Genomic DNA, 20,376 nt, shown 5'->3' on the forward strand with positions numbered 1-20,376 from the left:
TTTTACAACAGTTGCAAAGCTGCTTTCTCTGCTGAACGCAGCCATTGAGTGCATTCAGTCAGAGCAATCCAGAAGCACAACCGCTCATTGAGCGCTCAATGAGCTCTTGTACCTGTTTGGTCCATATTTTTAGCTCTAATGGAATATGCCAATCAGATACAGTCGCTCACTGAGCGCTCAGTGAGCGCTTGCATCCTATTGGTATATTCCGTAAGAACTGAAAATATAGACCAAACAGATACAAGAGCTCACTGAGCGTTCAGTGAGCGATCGTGGTACTGAATGCACCCATTTTGTTTGCTTCAAACAAAATGACAAATGCGATTGGTCAATTCCGATGGACTAACTGGCCAGTTAAGTTAACTGAGCTTGGTGACAGTGACCCTAAGGGCTACCGCACACAAAATTCCATAATAGTGATCGTAAGATGTAAACTTAAGCCGATGAGCCAATCAAGATATTGCTTTAAGTCTACGTAATCTAACGGAAATGGAAATAACAGTAAACTTAGCCATAACCTCGCAATAAGGCGAATTTCAACCGATTGAAACTCGCCTTATGGATAAGTTTACTGCTATTTCTATTTCCGTCAGATTACGTAAATCTAAAGCAGTATCCTGATTGGCTTATCGGCTTAAGTTCACGTCTTAAGGTTACTGTTATCGAAATTTTGTCTGCCGCAGCCCCTGGCACACAAAAAACTTAAGGCATTAAGACGTAAGCAGTAAGGAAATCAACATGTTGGATTCGCTACTGCTTATGTTACGGCCTTATGGACTCTACTGTGATTGGTCAATTCGCTTACTGCTTACATTTTACTGCTTAAGTTTTTTTGTGTGTCATGACCCTAAATCGACGAATCAATTCTTAAGTCCGGATCTACAATAGATGTTTTAAGACTTAAGCCGTAAGAAACTGACCAATTACAATCGAATCCGAGGAGAATAATCGATTGTGATTCATCCATTTCTTATGACTTAAGGCTTAAAACCCTATTGTAGATCCGAGGTAAAGGCCATCACACGTACAAAAATTTTAGTGGGAATCATAAGGCCGTAAGCAAATCGGCCAATCATAGTCGAGCGTTTTTAAACGCGAGATCGTAATTTTGATTGTGATTGGTCGATTTACTTGCAACCTTACGATTACGACTAAAATTTTTGTACGTGTGATGGCCTTTAGACGTAATCAGTAAGCAAATTGGCCAATCACGGTAGAGACCGTAAGGCCAGTAGCGAATCCAATGTTACGATTTCCTTACTGCTTACGTCTCATATGGGGTCTAGAATAGAAGTCGTAGCAGTCGTAGGGTCTTAAGTCGTAGAAAATTGACCAATCACAGTCGAATATGAGAAGAATAATTGGCTGCGTTCAGCAGAACGTTTGTTTTGCAACTGTTGGAAGTTTCCTTCGCGCTAATTGGATCATACTTTTAGATCTAGAAGAATGGTCCTATCTCAGCAGACAATCATAAAACGGTTGCAAAACTGTTGAGTCTGCTGAACGCAGCCATTAACTGTGATTGGTCAATTTTCTACGACCGCTACGACTTCTATTGTAGACCCCGCATTACGGCCTTACGTTTTTTAAAGTGCCATGGGCTTGATAGCCTGCAGGTTTCTCTCTGCTAATAGCGCTGATGACGTGCACAGTGTGCACTGTGGACTGCGCACATGTGCAGGGCTGTCACTGACATATAAGGAGCCTTTGCCCGAAAATTCATTTTTACGTAAAAATGAAAAGAGATACAACCTCCAATGATTTTGACAAATATTATCCAGGTCATGATCCTGAACAACATTTTAGTCGGTTGGACACCTTGGGTAATGCTCTCTCTAATTTTTGTTGGTAATGTGTATATATATATATGTATATATATAGTAAATCTTTATTAAAACAAATATACATACAATTCTATTAATTAAAATATGTACGTTCGAGACATCGTTGACGAAATATCTCATGTAGGCAATTTATATAATTTAAACATCTATTAAATTAAGAAATAATCTCATAACTATTGATCTGTGAGTTGCAACAACAATTACAATAAACTGATCCCGAATTAAGTTATTCATTTTTTGTTTTTAATTAATACTCCTGTTTGTTGTAAAGATATAGAATGAAAATTAATCAGAATCAATATTAAAAGAATCCTAAAATCGTCTGTATTACCAACTAAATCATATAATTTTTGTATAACAATGATTTTTTTCCTCTTCAAATTCGAAAATTCTTTTCTAGGATTAAAGTATATGCATTAATATGTGCCTGTGAAACTTATGCCGAGAACAACAAAGTTTCAAAATTGAGATCTTTACCATTTCTTAGTCCAATATGGCCCTACAGAGCTGTCACATCGTGACAACATTTGCTTCATATAAAAACTGTGCAATCTTGCGAAATATAGTTCATAGACTTACACTACGACTAATCGTCTTTAAGATTCCCTTAACTGTTGTTGGTGCAACCGAACTATAATATATTGTCTATATTATAGAAATACTTTATGTACAAAATTACAATGCCGATTCTGCATTGTTAAAGGACAAGACCTTGGTAAGAAAGTCCATCGGAATCTGGCGATTCCATCCTATTTCTTAAATGTTCTAACGTATTTGCTAAATGTTTCTGTATTTGATCGGTTTCTTCGCTCGCTTCCAGATTGGGAAGTTCCTCTCTAATTTTAGCAATCACTTGATTCAATATTTGCACAGTTACCTAAAAAAAATTTAATTTAAGAATAAGTTAAAATTATAATAAATTATTCTATGTTTGTAGATATCTTACAGCTGTGTTTCCTTTTTCGTAGAAGTAAATGTAATGATTCAGCAGCTCCACATACAGTTGTACTTGCACAGATGTGTCCATACACTGACTTGCTATCCTAATACCTTTTTTTAAGCAGTCCAACACTTTACCGCCTTCTTGCATCTATGTGAAAATTATATTATATTTCTCATATAATGTACTTTATTTCTATGTTTATTTCAATAGATCAGAGTTACATTTGTATGTACCTCTTTTCCGCCCGTAGCCAAAGATTTTCCAGACCAAAATATATGTGAACAAGTAGCGACTCCTCTACACTGATCAGGCTTTCTCAATAATTTGCTAGCATATAAAGCGCACTGATTGCGTACAGGCTCTGCATTTTCTTCGCCAAAACAACTCATTTGCTCGAATGTAGCAATGATCAAGGTAATCGCTGCGAGCTGAGCCTTCGAGTCACTTATTTCATCTTCATATATCGAAAACGCTTGGCTCATAAACTCATAAGCAACCATTTCAAAATTATCAAAACGAATTTCACCGATCGCTATTGCGCCTTGCAGAAATAGTCTTAAGGGTAGTTCGGCTAATTCGGCCTTCATCAATGCTGTGATAGTTGTGTGGCAGAACTGAAAAATTTTTTGACATTTTTTTTGCCACATGTCATCCTAAAAAAAAAGGGTACATCAATTTATATCATTTTTCGACATTCTTATTTCACTAATGTCCATTTTTACTAATGTAGATTTTTAATTTTGATTTAAATTACTGTTTATCTTTTTTTTTAATTCTCAGATTAGAATTAAAAAAAAAGATAAAGAATAAATTAAACTGAGATCAAAATTAATCTTTGTTGATAGAAACATATATAAAGGGCATTCTACAATTCATCGCAATGCTCCTCGACAGCCAATCAGAAGCATCAATAATTACTATTGACGTTTCTGATTGGTTATCACAAAGCATTACTATTAGAGATGAGATTGCGACGCATCGTAGAATGCTTTTAAGAGATATAAACTACAAACCTGATCTTTCAGTGCTTTGTATGTAAATGCTAATTGATAACTTTGGAAAACAATGGGAGGTAGAGTGAATTTTATTCTTTTGTTACCGCCAGCACTGAAATGTTTCCTTGCAGCGCTTAGTATCATATATTGCTGATCTGGTGTTTCCGATCTAAAATGATGTATTAATCTTCCGAGCAATCCCTGTTCTTCGGCAAAATCTTCAGGGTCTTCTTCTATATTAGGTTGATCTGATTGATCTTGGACCAAGGAAGATACCATGAAGAGCACTGCGTCTACTTGCTCTTGCATTGGAATCAATGTTTCATTCTCCAAAATATTCGTTATTATATATATAGCTAGTGATTTTCTGCCCTCATAATCGAAATAATCCAAAAGAGGTGCATAGTGTTCAAGCTTAAGCACTGTTAATATATTTTTATAATTGTCTACGGGAATTTTCATTAATCTAACTAGTTCTCTTGAAACAGCACTATTGTACTCCAATCTAAAAAAGAAAAATAAAAATTATAAATATATGATAGACGCACACACGCATACATACATTTATATCATACAAAATGCTATTTAACATGCATAACAAATTACACTCACTTATCGACATTTTGTTTCTGAAATATTTGAACTGTTGTAAACAAAACTTTATCTACGTAATCCACACGATCAGGATAGCATTTATGTGCTAAGTTTATAAGAGCCACTTGGAGGGACACAATATCTTCAGGAGGCATATCTTGTCTTGTCTACAAAATTTTTTTACATAATATATATAATGTGAATGTTTTAATTAAATTATAATGTAATGTTTTGTGACTATTCTCAGACTTAAACTAAATAGTAAGGAATCTTCTGGTTTTCAAATCATGATATATCAAATATTGTACAATATCTAATAATCATTGAATAGTCATTCTAACATAATCAACAATGAAATCTATTCCATTTAATCAATACCTGTATGATAGTTGCAATTTGATCACTAAATACATCAAACAGTTTGACATCTTGTGGAATTCCTGGTACTTGATTTGGACTTCCCGGTCCTCCTACACCATCCGATCGTTGACTAAAGGCTGCAAGTCGATCAATCAACGATATAATTATGTTTTTAACATTTACTCCATTTTGTAATTCTGCACACGACTTCAGAAATGCATTTAACGTTTGTAAATGGAATTCATCAGGAAAGACCTAGATACAAATATGTAAAAGACATTAACTTTTTGCATCATTGTTATTTTTAAAATAAAATATTTACAACACGTATAAAGATTTACTTGAATTATACACTCCATAAGATATTCCTGTGCTATTGCATCTCTACAACTTACGACTTGCTCCAAGATTCCCGGCAATACAAGCTGAAAATAAATTTATAATAAAAAATATTTCATAGTTAAAAAATAAATAAATTATAGTTAAAAATAAAGAGAGGAAAATGTACCTTTTTGTATTTATCTAATGTTACAGATTCCAATTGACTAAGTCGTACAAGATTTGTTCCGACTAAAAATCTTTCCCTCTCTCTTCTTTCTCTATCCCTACTATGACCTTGATGTTGCATACGTACCCACAATTTATTCATTTCTGCAAAATTCATCAGAACGAAATCTATGCTGTCACGAACCTAAAAATAAAATTGCAAAAGTAAGCAGTGTGCACGAGGAAAAAATTTGTTTACAAAATACATACAGTTCCATCTTCATCATCACCCTCGGTAACATCTGGCAAGATATTCCTTGTGCATTGTAACAAATAATTCCTTAAGAATAGACCACGCAGTGGATGTTGCACGCCTCTACACATTTCTACAAGGTCTCTCAGAAGATCTCTTTTCAAGCCAGGCGTTGTCTTGATATAGACCAGGCCAACAGTGATAAGTAAATACCTAGAATATTAATCAGAACATTATTTTTTTCAGTAAGAAAACAATGCAATCACAAAGCAAATACATACAGTCTAGGTACAATATTGCCAACATATTGTACCAATTCATAGAGATCTGTAACTTTTCTTCCTTTTTGAAATTCATCCAACAAATAAAGTTCCAAGTGCCGTAATTCATCTGTGATTGCCATATCTAATTATAATTGTTATAAGGAATATTTATACGATTAAATGTCAAAATTAACTACTTATACTGAATATCATAGTTCAAGCTCTATTATAAAATAATTATTAAGGATACACAATTCATAGTAGCTTTTTGGACTTAGAAGAGAAGTCCTGAGTTCTCCCAACATGGTAGAGGCATGTTTTAGCGCATCCATTAATTTTGATTTGTCTAGACAGTGTTTCATCTGAAAAGCTTGGACTTTTACCACTCCAATTGCATCTTCTAGCAATTTCTCTTGTTCTTCCATCCCTGTTATAGCAGGTGTCATTGGCTGCGAAAAAAACAAAGATACCTACCAGGAACACCAGGTAGTACCATGCTAGGTAAGCCATCCAACTCAAGCATGCACTACGGATGCAATGAAAATATATTGTCGAAACACAGAGAATCAATCTATTCATAAAATTAAGCACTGACAGCTAAAAACGACTCTTCAAACATAATGCCACATGATACATATATTTGTCTGCAACTAATTCCAGCACAGAAATCTGTTTATTAAATCATTAAAACTTGATGATTTCTTAAGAAACAATTGTTTGGTAAATGTTAAGAAGACCCCGGTCCACTCAGATTTTGATAAAAAATACACTCATTCAACGCGTTTTTGCACGAAATAAACAAATCTGGCAAAAAAAAGTGTTGCTTTGCCCTGCGAAATGAGATATTAAGCGTTAAAGTTGACGACTTGAGGTTAGAATATCTGTCACAGGGCTACACTGCGAAATTATAAACCATGTAGACAATGGGGTGTGTGGATAGTAACGCTTGGGTTCGTGGGGCGGCGGCTGTCAACATGGGTTAGAACTCAGATAATTTGTTTTGAAGCAGTGAATTTGTATTTTAGAACAGATTTCCTAACCTGCATAATCGTTAACTTTAACTTAAAATATCTCGGTTCGCGGGGCAAAACGACACTTTTTTCTTGTAGATTCTTCATTTTCATAAGAAAACGCATCGATTGAGTATATTTTTATCAAAATTTGAGTGAACCGGGGTTTTCTTAACATTTACCAATTGTCTTAATCAGGACAAACACTACAAATCATAATGAGTTACAGGCTACGCAGTAAGATTAAAGTATAATAATAAGACACACATATTTCTCTATGACTTATGTATAAGCGTTGATTGATTCGTATAGAAGTAAAAAAAATTAAGCATTCATGTCTATATTATTGAAAGTCTCGATGAAATATTCTTTACATATTCCCGACAAATATAACCTATCAATGCTAGGCTTATTGTTCGCGAGATGATTAGCACCACATGGATCGAATTTGAAGGAGACTACTTGTCCTTGCAAGCAAAATTGTGAAACATGCTTCTCAAAATTCTACGATTCTTACCATTTTCTTGTGAAAAGAAATATACAATTATTCGTCGAACATACGCCTCGGGGGCTCTGTTTGACAAGACATCAGATATGCTCGACTCCGTCAGAGTTCTATGGAGCACTGGAGCACAAGAGCACTACGGATAATGGAGTATGGACTATGGAGGTCTGAACTCTGAAGTCTGTCTGAAGTGTCTGAACACTTATGGCCCATTTACAATACACGTAGTAAAGCCTGCCGCACACGATGCTTGTTTTCCTGCTGGATTCCTAGCTAGATTAGAATCTTACCATCGTATTGGCCGCGATACTGATAGTGTCAGCATCGTAGCCAATACGGTGGCAAGAATTTATTCTAGCTAGCAATCCAGCAAGAAAACAAGCATCGTGTGCCGCCGGCTTTACGCATGAAGCTCATGATGTATTATTTATCCTTGTTGTTTATCAATTAATAAATAAGGATATAACGATACATCATTCGCTTCATGCGTAACTCGGAACGCACCCATAGAATAATCACACTAGGTGCGTTCGGAGAGACGCTATTAGCGCTTGTGTTATTCTATCCTTGTTTTACATCTAATAAACAACGAAGATAGAATGATAGAAGCTAATAGCGTCTTCCCGAACGCATCTACCGGCTCATTGATTGTTTTTTTTTATCGTTGCCATTTTACTTATTTTACACATTTACATATACACAAGAACAATAAATAAATAAATTTCAATCACAACCTCATATAAACGATTGAAAATAAATTGGAATACAAGATGAAATTCGCCGGACACATTCTAAAATATGTGACAAACTACAGAAAGTTTATAAAATAAATTCAATGAGCACACTTATGTAATCATGTTAAAAGAAATAACTTAGATTTATATATATATATATATATATATGTTGTGAATTTTATATTTATATTTTTAATGTTATATACTGAGGATGGCCTAATCTAAGGCCGAAACGTTTATATTTTTATTAATTGTGATTCTTTATGTATTTATTTTAAGACGAGTTTCGCTGAAAAACAAGCGTTTGTGGTAGATGCCTTCAATTTCTCCGTTTTTTTATATACGCAAGAACTTAAATTTGAATGCAAATAAAAGTAAAAAAAATTTAATAAATATTGGGTTAAAAATATCAAAACAAGAAACAAATGCAAAATGTGATAATTTTTATAAACTGTTCTGCTTATTAACGCTTTTTAGGCTTTCACGGATATTACCGTATCACAACTATTCTGCTTATTGGGTAATTAAAAAAAAATTGCAAAAATTGCAAAATAGTAGAGGACTTTTCGATTCAGTTTTTCATAAACAGTACATATATGCATGCCGGCTCCTCCAACTGGATCACCCTATACAAAATATAAAATGGAGTAAAGGGAAAAAAAGCAGTATTATAATAAATATATATATATATAATCAGACTTTTGTTAAGTACGAATATATTTATTGTAACCAAATGTACACAGGGCTACGTCTGATTATCCAAAGAGTGTGGATTTGTAGGAGTCGGCTCCTAGTGAATAAATAACCTTTCTGTGAATCAATGCCAACAATAGCGGGGCAATTGTGTAAAGTGTAAAATATTATTTAACCTTCAGCGATTTCATATATATATCCAATTCATCTTCAGATTCGTTTTGATCATTGCACTCATTACATGGAAGAACAGTTTCAGGAGCTTCCGAGTCAAAATACTTTTCTTCTTCGTCTTGATTTCTCAAATCAACGTTATCATAAGCTTCATTGTCATCTACAGTACTGAAACAAATGATAAAAATACATATTAATGCAACTGTTATATTTAAATATTTAAAAAATGTTGTATTCATTTTTAGTTATTAAAAATTATAAAATAACGAATGGGACAAATATTTTCAATTTTACTTATTTCAAAAATTATTCTATGCAAGATAAATATTATAATGCGAGATTAGATCGATAACAATAAATCTAATTAAGTAAGAAACCTATTTTCAGTCAAAGCAGTGCTTAAATATTTCGGTGCGAATTTATATACATATCCAATTCTGCAAATCACACAAAGCAATCTTTTATATCTATAAACATTATACTTTTATAAAACATAACATTAAACTTTATCCTTTATATTTGTGTGTGTGTGTGTGTGTGTGTGTGTGCGTGCGTGCGTGTGCGTGTGCGTGTGTGTGTGTGTGTGTGTGTGTTACTCTGTATTTATAATTAAGAAAATTTATTATAAAAACAATGTTAATATAATATGATGAATTAATAAAGTTTTTATATTAAAATATTTTGAGAAACATCCATAACTATTTTATAGATAACCTTTTATATTTATTGATTAGCACAACATATACCTATAATCAAAGTCTGTATCTTTACCATCCAGGAAACTCTGATACATGTTTGTAACAAATTCTTGTCTAAGTAACTTTATTTCTTGGCTTGATATTTTATGTATTTTATTGCTTTGTAATTTCTGGTCCTTTTTTTTTACTTCATTTAATTCTTCACCCCAGTGCTGATAATTCTGTTTCTCAAGATTTGTCTTGGATGCAATGCTGTTTCTGATATTATCATCATCATTATCATCATCATTATCATCACCATTATCATCATCTTCATCTGAATCGTTCTCCTCTTGTACTTCGTCCTCTTCCTTTTGTTGAGATTTTAAACGATTTTCTAATTTATTTCTTTCGATGGTTTCCATAAGTATATCCACATAATTTACACTCTTTGTGTCAATAGTGTCTCTAGCTTTCTTTTCCTCATCTGTCAAGTACTGCCCTACTAAGTGTTCATACAATAGCGGATTTCTCTTCATCATTTCACATTCGCTAAAGTAGTCTCCTTTTTCTATTAATGTCTTCAGAGCTTCATATCTTCTGTTTTTTATGTCGATATGACGTGTAGAGTTATTAAAATATCTCTGTAACCTGTTTACATGATAGATTGTCTCATAATCCTGACTTTTGTTGAAATACTCCAAGTGTTCCATCTTCATATATTGTCCAAATTTAGACAGAAATAAACAGTGACTCTTCTCTAACAACTTCCTAGCTATAGCAAGCTTTTCCTCAAACGTTAACTCGGGTTCTTCTTTTTGCTGGCTCTTGAAAGTTGCTTTGCTGTTAGCCACATGTTCCAAAAGCTCCTTCTTTAGGGCATTTTTTTCCAGATCTAACATAGAACAGTCCATGCTTTGTTCATTGTTGCTATTCTTATTCTCATCCAGCAGAGGATCTCCTTTAGCCCCTAAAGTCATGTTTTTCTGCAGAGTGGTTGGTTCTTCAATTTTGTTCAACAGAAAGTTACATCAAATGTGAAAAATGGAACTAATTGCGATTTGCGTACACTGATGAATCTCGGTGCTTTGTATTGTTTGTGCAGTTAGTACTTAGTACGATTAAGACTAACCTAGAGCGCACACGAAGACTATATCTCTCTTCGCCTCTCGCATCTATCTCTTACGGAATTACGTTTGTTGCGTATTATTATTGTTACCAGTGATAAACGAGATAAATATGCGAGTCTCAGTATGTGTGATTAGTTTTATCTAAAATATTCCGTAAAAATTCCTTGAGACTTCGTCATCTGTCTGCGCTATGCGTCATTACCGAGGGAAACATAACCTGCGAGTGGTCATCGTGAGAACGCAGCGACAAAATGTAATACAAGCGAGAAGGAAACGATAAATACGGGCTTATTGATGTTACATGCTTCAATATTTATAGAAATTCCTCGATACCGACAGGTATACGTTTTCTGAACCTGTTATGCTAATTTATTGTTTACTCATGTTGCAATTAAGTCAATCTCTTATCTGTTCCTACAATTCATTATCAATCAAGTCAATAGTATCGTTTTACAGTTTCGCACATAAGGAGTTTAATATACTATAAATTAATATATATTAATTAATGAAATATTGCGTTATTCAATGGATTGAAGAGCATAAAAATTTCTTTAAACAAAATAACATATATTTTATTATTTATATATTTTATTTCTATAATTTTTGCTCTGTTTGATATATTTTCAATATATCTTTTAATATATTTTGGCGAAATTTTTCTTTGTATTTTAACAAATATGCGATAGCGATACAGTAGTATTACATGGTACAATAGTATGAAATGTTTACATATCATTTATACGCTTTGATATAATTTATGTTGCTTAACAATATTTGTTAACCTATTAAAGATAAAGTTTTCTTTATTATATGTGTTGTATTATAATTATAATATTACAGTATGGCAGATAACAGGTTGGATGATGTAGAGAGATGGAAGTGGAATTGGACTGAGTTATGTGGATGTCATGGAGACATTAATCCAGTGAATCCTGAAACGGATGACTTGAGTATATGTTTCCAACAGCTTTGTCTTCAGGTAAAGTATGATAGAATTTAATCTCACATTATATATGAAAAGCAACAAATTAACACCAATCATTTATGAAATTTATTTCTTAATTTCCAGATACCAGTATTAGCTCTCTTAGCTATAATTTCTGCATACCACTGTGGAAAAAGAACATCTTTATCTCGACAACAGCATGTTTGTCATGTTATAAACCTAAGGATCTTAATTACAATATGTCTTGTGATATTGCCTATTATAAGGGCATACATTATTCTAACTAATACTACCATATCTTTGGAACTTAATCAAGTGCAAGACTACAGCACGCCAGTTCCAAAAGTATTAAACATTTCCATTCACAAGAACATAAATTCGTCATTAGAGAATGAAACAGATATCATAAGCAAGATACGTGATGGATTAAATCATACTCTTAGATTTGTGGAATCAATTTTTTCATCAGAAATCGATGTTAAGGATACTACTACACCCCCTGCTATATTATATACTAATAATTATGAGTTGAATATTACAAATAAATTTACTTCTGCTAAACCAGTAGATTATCTTGTAGCAGGAACTGAAGGTTTGGCATGGGTTGTACATCTATGTTTTATTTTAAGCTTGAAACGTGGACGGAATCTTAATCCACGTGGACCAGTATTAATACGAGCATTAATATGTCTTTTGATTGTTGTTTCTGTGCTATTATTACGAAGCCACATCAATAATAAGCCTAAAGATGATGTATTGCCAAATTTATCATTGGGATTCAGTATCACCACAGTTATTCTTTTGATATTGTATGTTATAACATTGATACCTGGTCCTCCTAGGCCGGAACGGATAAGAGCATCATTGCAGCGAGATGTTATAGTAAGTTATCACATAATTATCTAGTGTTTTCGTCAATCTGCATTTCTGATTATCCGGAAAATGCTCAAGTTGCAAAACTTATTTAATTGCCTATGATATCTAAAATTGTTGCATTAGTAAACATGCAGAGATATCACAGACCAATGATTGAATGTGTTTGTAGATAGGAGAACGCACTCCACTACTAAGTAGTCCCACTTCTTCATACGTACAATTTCCAGAGGAACAAGATCCGAGCTACCTTGGCATAGCTATGGAAGATACAACCATTATTTCTAAACTTCTATTTCATTGGGTAACACCGTTAATGGAAAAAGGCGTGAAGGGGCTAATAAGGCATTCTGATGATTTGTTTGATTTACCCGATCAGATCGGTACCAATACAATCAGTCATAAAATTGACCAATGGTTACATAACATGGTAAACAAGAAGGCATAACATTTCGCAGTTTATTTATTATATAACTTTTGAAATATTTTCATATCGTGTTTTATAAATTAATTTCATTTCATAATAATCTTGATAATCTTGTGAAATGTTACAGCCAAAAATTATCAATAACAGAATCGAAAATAACTTAGAAGTACCACTTCATTCGAATATAAAAATAGTTACAAAGAAAGTGACACTGTTCTATCTGCTGCACCAATGCTTTGGCTGGGAATTTTATGCAGTTGGAATACTGAAGTTTGTCGCAGATTGCAGCTCTTTTATGGGACCAATATTATTAAATAAATTAATAGGTTTCATTGAAGATAAGAATGAGCCAATCTCCCACGGATATCTATATGCGTCTCTTATAATACTGAGTGCTATAATTGGTACAAAATTAAACTTTTTGAAATTTCTTAAATATTTACCGTGTGAATTACAATAATGATGTTTTAGGTGCCTTTTGTAATACTCACTTTACATTTTGGATGTCTGTTGTGGGCTTGAAGTTTCGTTCTGCAATTATTACTTTAATCTATCGAAAAACATTGTATTCTTCTAATACCGATTTAAATCACAATTTTAATTTTGGTGAAATCATTAATTTTATGAGCACCGATAGCGACAGATTGGTCAATAGCTGTCCTAGTTTTCATACATTTTGGAGTATACCATTACAGGTAATTATACGACGGTAATCTGGATCCGTTTTCTTTTTTTAGTGCATTAAAAAAGAATATATTGTTCTATATTGTGAGTGAACTTTTTTTATTGCCATTTTTTAAAAAGAAACTAAAAATATGTTTTTTATTTTCAGTTATTCGTGACATTGTATCTTCTGCATAAGCAAATCGGAGCTTCGTTTTTAGCCGGTGTTGCATTTTCAATAATACTTATACCAATTAATAAAATAATAGCAAATAAAATTGGTAAAATTAGTACTAAACTCATGGAATATAAAGATCAAAGAGTGAGGTTGATGGGAGAGATACTGCGTGGGATAACTACAATTAAAGTTAATGTATGGGAGGAACACTTTTTACGAAATATCTTCAGTTAGTATGCTTTTACATAAATAATTTCTTGGTTTTTTTTTGGTGTCTGCATCTAAACATTTCTTTTTTTATGTAGATATAAGAGAAAATGAAGTGAAATATTTACGAGGTAGAAAATATTTGGATGCACTTTGTGTTTATTTTTGGGCAACTACACCTGTCATTATCGCAATATTAACGTTTGCAACGTATGTATTGCTCGGAAATGAGTTAGATGCCAAAACAGTTTTTACTAGTATGGCATTATTGAACATGTTAATAGGACCTTTAAATGCGTTTCCATGGGTTCTAAATGGTCTTACAGAGGCATGGGTATCTCTTAAGAGAATTCAAAGAATGCTGGACGTATGTATGTTAAGACTATAATATAGCATAAAATAACGCACTATTACATTTTGAGATACTTAGTTCCTACTTTATTATTTCAGCTATCAGATATGGATGCATCATTGTATTATACAGATATTACTCCTGACGTTGATTTATTGCTGCAAAATGTAACATTTACTGTGAATCGTTCAAGAAATAACGATATTAATACTAATACAAGTCCAAAGATTGCAACTCCATCTTCAAGCACCGACATTAAAAAGAGCGTTTCGTTCGAAGACGATGATATTTTCACTTTATATAATATTAATTTATCTATACAAAAGGTAAGAATACATTTTATTCAAACTCCAAAATATACATATATATATATTTTTTTTTATATTCACATATTTTATATAGGGACAATTGATTGGCATTATGGGCAAGATTGGAAGTGGAAAAACTTTACTCTTAGATGGTATTTTGGCTGAAATTACAAAAACCAGTGGGATAATAGCGGTTAATGATGATCACAAAGGTTTTGGATATGTAAAACAAAATCCTTGGCTACAACGTGGTACAATCCGAGATAATATTCTATTTGGAAAACCATATGATCATAACAAATACAAGTAAGTATTGATTGTTGCTTAAAATTAATGCCGACGATAAATTTGTTTACGTCACGTACATTATAACTTATATTTTATTTACAATTACAACAGGAACATTTTAAATGCCTGCGCGCTCGCATCCGATTTGAATTTACTGCCTAACAAAGATTTCACAGCTGTTGGCGAAGCCGGGAACACTTTAAGCGGCGGCCAAAAGACAAGAATTTCCCTGGCTCGCGCTGTATATGCGGATAAAGATATTTATTTGCTAGACGATATATTAGCGACATTGGATGTCAGAATTGCCAGACATGTTTTCCAGCATGTAATTGTGGGTTTGTTACGAAATAAAACCAGAATATTGTGCACGCATCAGACTCAATACTTGGTTCATGCAGATTTAGTTATCGAAATGTCAAAAGGAAAAATTATTAATCAAGGAAAACCGAGTGACGTATTGCCCGATTTGGAAGACTATCTTTTGTTGTCAGATTCCATCGAATCCGACATGGGTATAACTTCTATAAAGGCACAACCAAATGAATTTAATCAATTGGAAAAAGGCGAGATAGATCCATTACTTGACAAAGAAGCCACCGAAAAAGGGACAGTACATTTCTCGGTGTATACATGTTACGTCAAAGCTATAGGACGATACTTGGCGATTTCAATATTTCTATCTATGATTTTGATGCAAAGCTCGAAAAACATTACGGATTTATGGCTATCATACTGGGTAACGCACGCTAATGCCACAGTAACTAATTCAACCGACACGTCCAGACTTGGAAAATTACAACTCTATTACAATAATTACAGTTTCCATGATACAAAATATTACTTAACAGTTTATAGCTTGCTAGCTACATTAAATTCTATTTTTACTTTAATTAGAGCTTTCATCTTTGCGTATGGTGGAATACATGCAGCTGTAACAATGCACAAGCAACTTTTAAAGATAGTCATGCGGGTGAGGATATGAACTTAGAAATATAAAATAATTATTACTTTGATTAAGAATTTATTATAAAAATATTGTTTCAGGCAAGAACAATATTTTTCGATATTCAACCGGTTGGAAGGATCATAAATAGGTTCTCTTCTGATACATATACAATTGATGATACTTTGCCTTTTATTACTAACATCTTGTTGGCACATCTATTTGGTTTGGTTGCTACTATTATAGTTACAGCTTACGGACTACCATGGATTTTCCTGATATTAGCACCCCTTATACCCATCTATCATTGGATACAAAATCATTACAGGTAATATTGTAAATTTGTACAAATAATAAATATAATAATTGGTATTTATTAAAATTTTATTTCCAATTTATCTTCTAGGTTAACGTCGAGAGAAGTAAAACGATTATCCAGTATTACGTTGTCTCCCTTATATGCCCATTTCAATGAAACTTTGAACGGCTTGACAAGTATTAGAGCTTTTCGTACTGTACCTCGCTTCAAACAGGAAAACGAATTATTACTAGAAGCCAGTCAGAAAACGCAATTTGCCTCTATAGCTGCTGGTCAGTGGCTTGCACTGAGGTTACAATTGATCGGTGTTGCTCTTTTGGCCGGAGTCAGCGTCATGGCAGTTTTGCAACATCAATATAATATAGCTGATCCTGGTTTGATCGGTTTAGCGATTACGTATGCGTTGTCTGTAACTGGATTGTTATCTGGAGTAGTGAACTCTTTTACTGAGACAGAAAGAGAAATGATTGCGGTGGAACGAATCAAACAGTATTTAGATAACGTGCCGACTGAGAATACAATGGGTGCTAATCCACCTTACGCGTGGCCTGGTCAGGGTGTTGTAGAGTTTCAAGAAGTTGTTTTAAAGTATAGGTAATAGCTTTGAACTTTTGATTCAGAGTAATATAATACATGTTTATGATATTTGGAAAACATTATTTAATATATTTGCAGAGATCATTTGGTGCCATCTTTGAAGGAAGTAACATTTGTTACACGACCAGCGGAGAAAATAGGCGTTGTTGGTCGAACTGGTGCTGGAAAGAGTTCATTGTTAGCTTCATTATTCAGACTAACAGAAATCAATTCTGGAAATATATTAATTGATAACGTAAATATTCAAACGTTATCATTGAAAGCGTTAAGGTAATATCCATCAAATTTACAAAGAATTACCGCTGTTAATAATTATTTAAAAAATCATTCTAGATCCCGTTTAGCTATTATACCTCAAAATCCATTTCTCTTCTCGGGTACCATTCGAGAAAACGTGGATCCGTTAGATCAGTACACCGACATGCATATATATAAAACTCTCGAGAAGTGTAAAGTGCATTCTTTAGTTCATCGATTAGGTGGATTAGGTGCAATCTTGGACGAAGGTGGCAGTAATCTCAGTGCTGGTCAGAGACAATTATTCTGCTTAGTCAGGGCTGTGCTACATAACGCTAAGGTACTTTTTGTCCATAACATCATTTGAAAAAGCTAAACATTCGCGTATTAACAATCTTGGTATTTATTGATCGCCTGTAGATTGTCTGCATTGATGAAGCCACCGCGAATGTAGATCAGGAGACGGACAAATTTATTCAGTCGACGATAAAATCTTCCTTTCAAAGTGCAACAGTTATTACCATTGCTCATAGAATAAGAACGATTATGCATTGTGATAGGTATCGTAATTTTGATATTTAAGCGTTTGCTTACTTAATAATTTGTAGATACAGAAAATCATTTTTTAAGTTTAATTATCGCTAGCTTTTGTTTAATTTATTTCTCTTTTCCACTCAGGGTTTTAGTGATGGGGGATGGTGAAGTTCTGGAATTCGATGAGCCAAATTTATTGATTCAGAATGCCGACTCCTACTTTTATCGACTAGCCAACCAGGAATTTTCAGATCAAGAATGATTAAGCGTATGAGGCAATTTGATTGTGTATAATGAGTGCATCTAGTATTATATATGGGATTATATATTGTGCACACGATAGAATATTCCCAGAGAGATGAATTATTTTTGTACGAATATGGCACACAGGATTACATTTTTTAAAAGAATAATCTAAGAAAATAATGTCTTCGAAAGCAAATATTTTTATTTATGACATATTTAATGTATATTAATATTATGATTTTAAACATTATATACGTATAATTACAAGCAAATCTGAGATTTAATTAACATTTATATGAAAATAATAAGATTACTCATCAATATTTTATATATAAATAAATATCCAGAATAAATAAAAAATCGAACGTTTTGATCAATCTCCTATAACTTATACAATTTATAGGTACATTGAGGGGATAATCTTCGCCGATTTATTTCAAAATATCGATTTCTCAAGGATACTATCATGTAGCTGCTACATCATTTGTGTGCGTGCGTGCGTGCGTGCGTGCGTGAAGATATTTAAATTACGTACATTGCTTTGCAGTTTGCATCAAATGCATATTACTACGAGTTCTGTTCCGAGAGAAAGTTTATCTGAGGAACGTGCGGCTGGCGCGATTTATATCGTAATTAGAAATTCTCGCTGTTAAAGGCAAACGTTTTACAATAGTGTTTCGCGGAGTTAATTAAAGCTTCGTAGTGTGTGCGCGTGTGTACATCTTGCGAGTTACGTTTGTGTCTGTGCATGTATGTGTATGTACATCTGTATTGCGTGAGCTCGAGAAACGGAATGTATCCCAATGATATCCGGCATCCAACCATTCAACGTTTCCGTGCTTTCATCGTTACAAGGCAGCGAAAACTAATGAGCTATAGCGCCGGCTAATTTGCTCCTAGTTTTTTAATTGCCCGACATTTAGCGGGATATACACCCCGCTATGTCGACGAAAGCGAGGCGTCTCACGCATTCACGTGCTGGCTGAATTATGAGGACGCGGGAGAAGTATGAGCCGTTTAGGTCGGAAAACAAGCGTGATTCACGGCGCTAATGACGTCGTCCATTTTACACGATCAGTCGACCTTCCACGGCTTTCTGCGATGCAAGGAACTCGTCGAATAAACTCTGCTTGCTGCCGTGGTTGAGAACTATTCCCAATAGATATAATTTCTTCGAAAGAATGAACGAACTCTGGAAGTTCGATATTGGGAGAATCATGTTTTCAGATTTTCAACTTTCATCGATAAAATTAAAATTATGCGAGGCGGAAAATATATATGATATTTTACGTTGCATATTTAACAGCTATTTAAATTGATTTTAGTTTAATTGGTCATTTTAGCTTATTAATATTGGAGATACATTTCAATAATTATTCTATTGTTTACAAAATTTATAGATATACATATGTATATGTAGGTAAGTATATACAGAGTAAATACTAAATACTCTAAAAGATTTTAAGAGATGATTCCTTACACAAATTCAAGACGAAAATTTCGTACCGTCACTACGTATCCAAAACGGCTTAGGTGTCAAAGATGAAAAAAAATTTTTGTTTTTCTTAAAAAATTTCGAAAACTACTTATCTTGATCAAGCTTTTTAAAGTTTCAACTTTAACATCCCGTATCACGAAACAAAGCCATTTCGAATATGATATGAAGTTTTCGTCTTGAATTTGTATGAAGAAAGACCTTTTAAAATATTTAAGAATATTAAGGCCCAGTTCCACAACTCACGGTTAACTTTTAATCGAGGTTCAACTTATTCATTATCTCTTTCCAATTCTAGAATTGGAAAGAGATGAGAAACAAGTTGAACCTCAATTAAGAGTTAATCGTGAGTTGTGGAACTGGACCTTAATAGCTTAGCATTCTTGTATAAAAACGCTTATTTTTTTAAACAATTGACAAAATTATATAATTTCAAAATTTTTCAAATTAAAATTAAAATGAATGAAGAACTACGAATTAAGAGAGATGTTTATTGCTATTATAAATATAAAATTAAAAATCGTGTATAATCATTAAAACACGATTAAACGTTTCAACTTCTATTGGATCATTTTCATCGTGAATATACAATTACTTTTAAAAAGATCAGTACAATTATATATTAAATATAAATTTAACGGTTAAATTTGTTATACTTAAAACTATGATGAGAGAAATGTTCGCTCTTACAATTTTCGCTCGTAAATTCTTGTAGATATAGTTAGTAATCGCATAACTATCGTGTTATAACAGTTTGAAAAACGTCAATGCTTTTTTTATTTTTTTATTCTTTCTACCCCTGTATCTATTTTAATTAAAATGAAAACAGTCGTGAAAAGAAGTTTGCTTATCGGTGCCTTTTATAAGCCGTCCGTTGCGAAGATATTATAATATACCAACTCTATGATAAGCTTCTCTTTTCAATCAAAATTGGCTGTACTTTGCGGTGAAAGCTCATGTGTCTCAAAGGAACTTTACGACTGATGATAAGTAAAAAAGAAAAAAAAAGATAACACGATATGACAGAACCATTAGATTTTCTTCTTTATACTATAAGGTATATGTTACATGAAAGCATTCACGCAGGAATACTTTTATAACA

The 20,376-nt window shown here is 33.2% G+C and overlaps 2 protein-coding genes across 5 annotated transcripts; one reads left to right on the forward strand and one right to left on the reverse strand.

Annotated features, from left to right (window-relative positions):
- Positions 1-2,247: 2,247 nt before the first annotated feature.
- Positions 2,248-10,521, reverse strand: LOC108731285 (Vacuolar protein sorting 35). 4 transcript variants are annotated; one of them, XM_018461561.1, is made up of 13 exons: positions 9,601-10,521; positions 8,857-9,022; positions 5,989-6,187; positions 5,757-5,880; positions 5,493-5,688; positions 5,245-5,427; positions 5,078-5,161; positions 4,755-4,991; positions 4,395-4,543; positions 3,801-4,287; positions 3,021-3,440; positions 2,791-2,934; positions 2,255-2,721 (listed from the first exon to the last, which is right to left on the reverse strand). In XM_018461561.1, exons 1-13 carry the CDS (start codon positions 10,509-10,511, stop codon positions 2,542-2,544), a joined length of 3,480 nt encoding a protein of 1,159 aa, XP_018317063.1. In that variant the 5' UTR covers positions 10,512-10,521; the 3' UTR covers positions 2,255-2,541. The 4 variants fall into 4 exon arrangements, with proteins under 4 accessions (XP_018317047.1, XP_018317041.1, XP_018317054.1 ...); XM_018461545.1 differs by lacking the exons at positions 8,857-9,022; positions 9,601-10,521 and adding an exon at positions 7,266-7,376 and having other exon boundaries at positions 2,248-2,721; XM_018461539.1 differs by lacking the exons at positions 8,857-9,022; positions 9,601-10,521 and adding an exon at positions 7,266-7,376 and having other exon boundaries at positions 2,248-2,721; positions 5,989-6,208.
- Positions 10,522-10,932: 411 nt separating this feature from the next.
- Positions 10,933-17,947, forward strand: LOC108731280 (multidrug resistance-associated protein 7). Its single transcript, XM_018461536.1, has 17 exons — positions 10,933-11,000; positions 11,502-11,640; positions 11,731-12,489; positions 12,653-12,910; positions 13,035-13,311; positions 13,379-13,602; positions 13,740-13,977; positions 14,054-14,322; positions 14,406-14,633; positions 14,710-14,921; positions 15,015-15,873; positions 15,948-16,174; positions 16,253-16,759; positions 16,841-17,032; positions 17,096-17,339; positions 17,420-17,559; positions 17,678-17,947. Exons 2-17 carry the CDS (start codon positions 11,503-11,505, stop codon positions 17,793-17,795), a joined length of 4,890 nt encoding a protein of 1,629 aa, XP_018317038.1. The 5' UTR covers positions 10,933-11,000; position 11,502; the 3' UTR covers positions 17,796-17,947.
- Positions 17,948-20,376: the final 2,429 nt, after the last annotated feature.

Source organism: Mycetomoellerius zeteki, unplaced genomic scaffold (assembly GCF_001594055.1).
Source record: "Mycetomoellerius zeteki isolate Tzet28-1 unplaced genomic scaffold, Tzet1.0 scaffold100, whole genome shotgun sequence".
Classification (NCBI taxonomy): domain Eukaryota; kingdom Metazoa; phylum Arthropoda; class Insecta; order Hymenoptera; family Formicidae; genus Mycetomoellerius; species Mycetomoellerius zeteki.

What these genes read in the sequence shown, in the direction of transcription:
- LOC108731280 (XM_018461536.1), top strand. Translation starts at nt 11,503, where the DNA reads ATGGCAGATAACAGGTTGGATGATGTAGAGAGATGGAAGTGGAATTGG. An exon ending in AATACTGAGTGCTATAATTG is followed by an intron (nt 13,312 to 13,378) that starts GTACAAAATTAA and finishes ATGATGTTTTAG; the next exon opens with GTGCCTTTTGTAATACTCAC. An exon ending in GAATTCAAAGAATGCTGGAC is followed by an intron (nt 14,323 to 14,405) that starts GTATGTATGTTA and finishes TTATTATTTCAG; the next exon opens with CTATCAGATATGGATGCATC.
- LOC108731285 (XM_018461561.1), bottom strand. Translation starts at nt 10,511, where the DNA reads ATGACTTTAGGGGCTAAAGGAGATCCTCTGCTGGATGAGAATAAGAAT. An exon ending in GATACAGACTTTGATTATAG is followed by an intron (nt 9,023 to 9,600) that starts GTATATGTTGTG and finishes CATTTGTTTCAG; the next exon opens with TACTGTAGATGACAATGAAG. An exon ending in GTGATGATGAAGATGGAACT is followed by an intron (nt 5,428 to 5,492) that starts GTATGTATTTTG and finishes TTTTATTTTTAG; the next exon opens with GTTCGTGACAGCATAGATTT.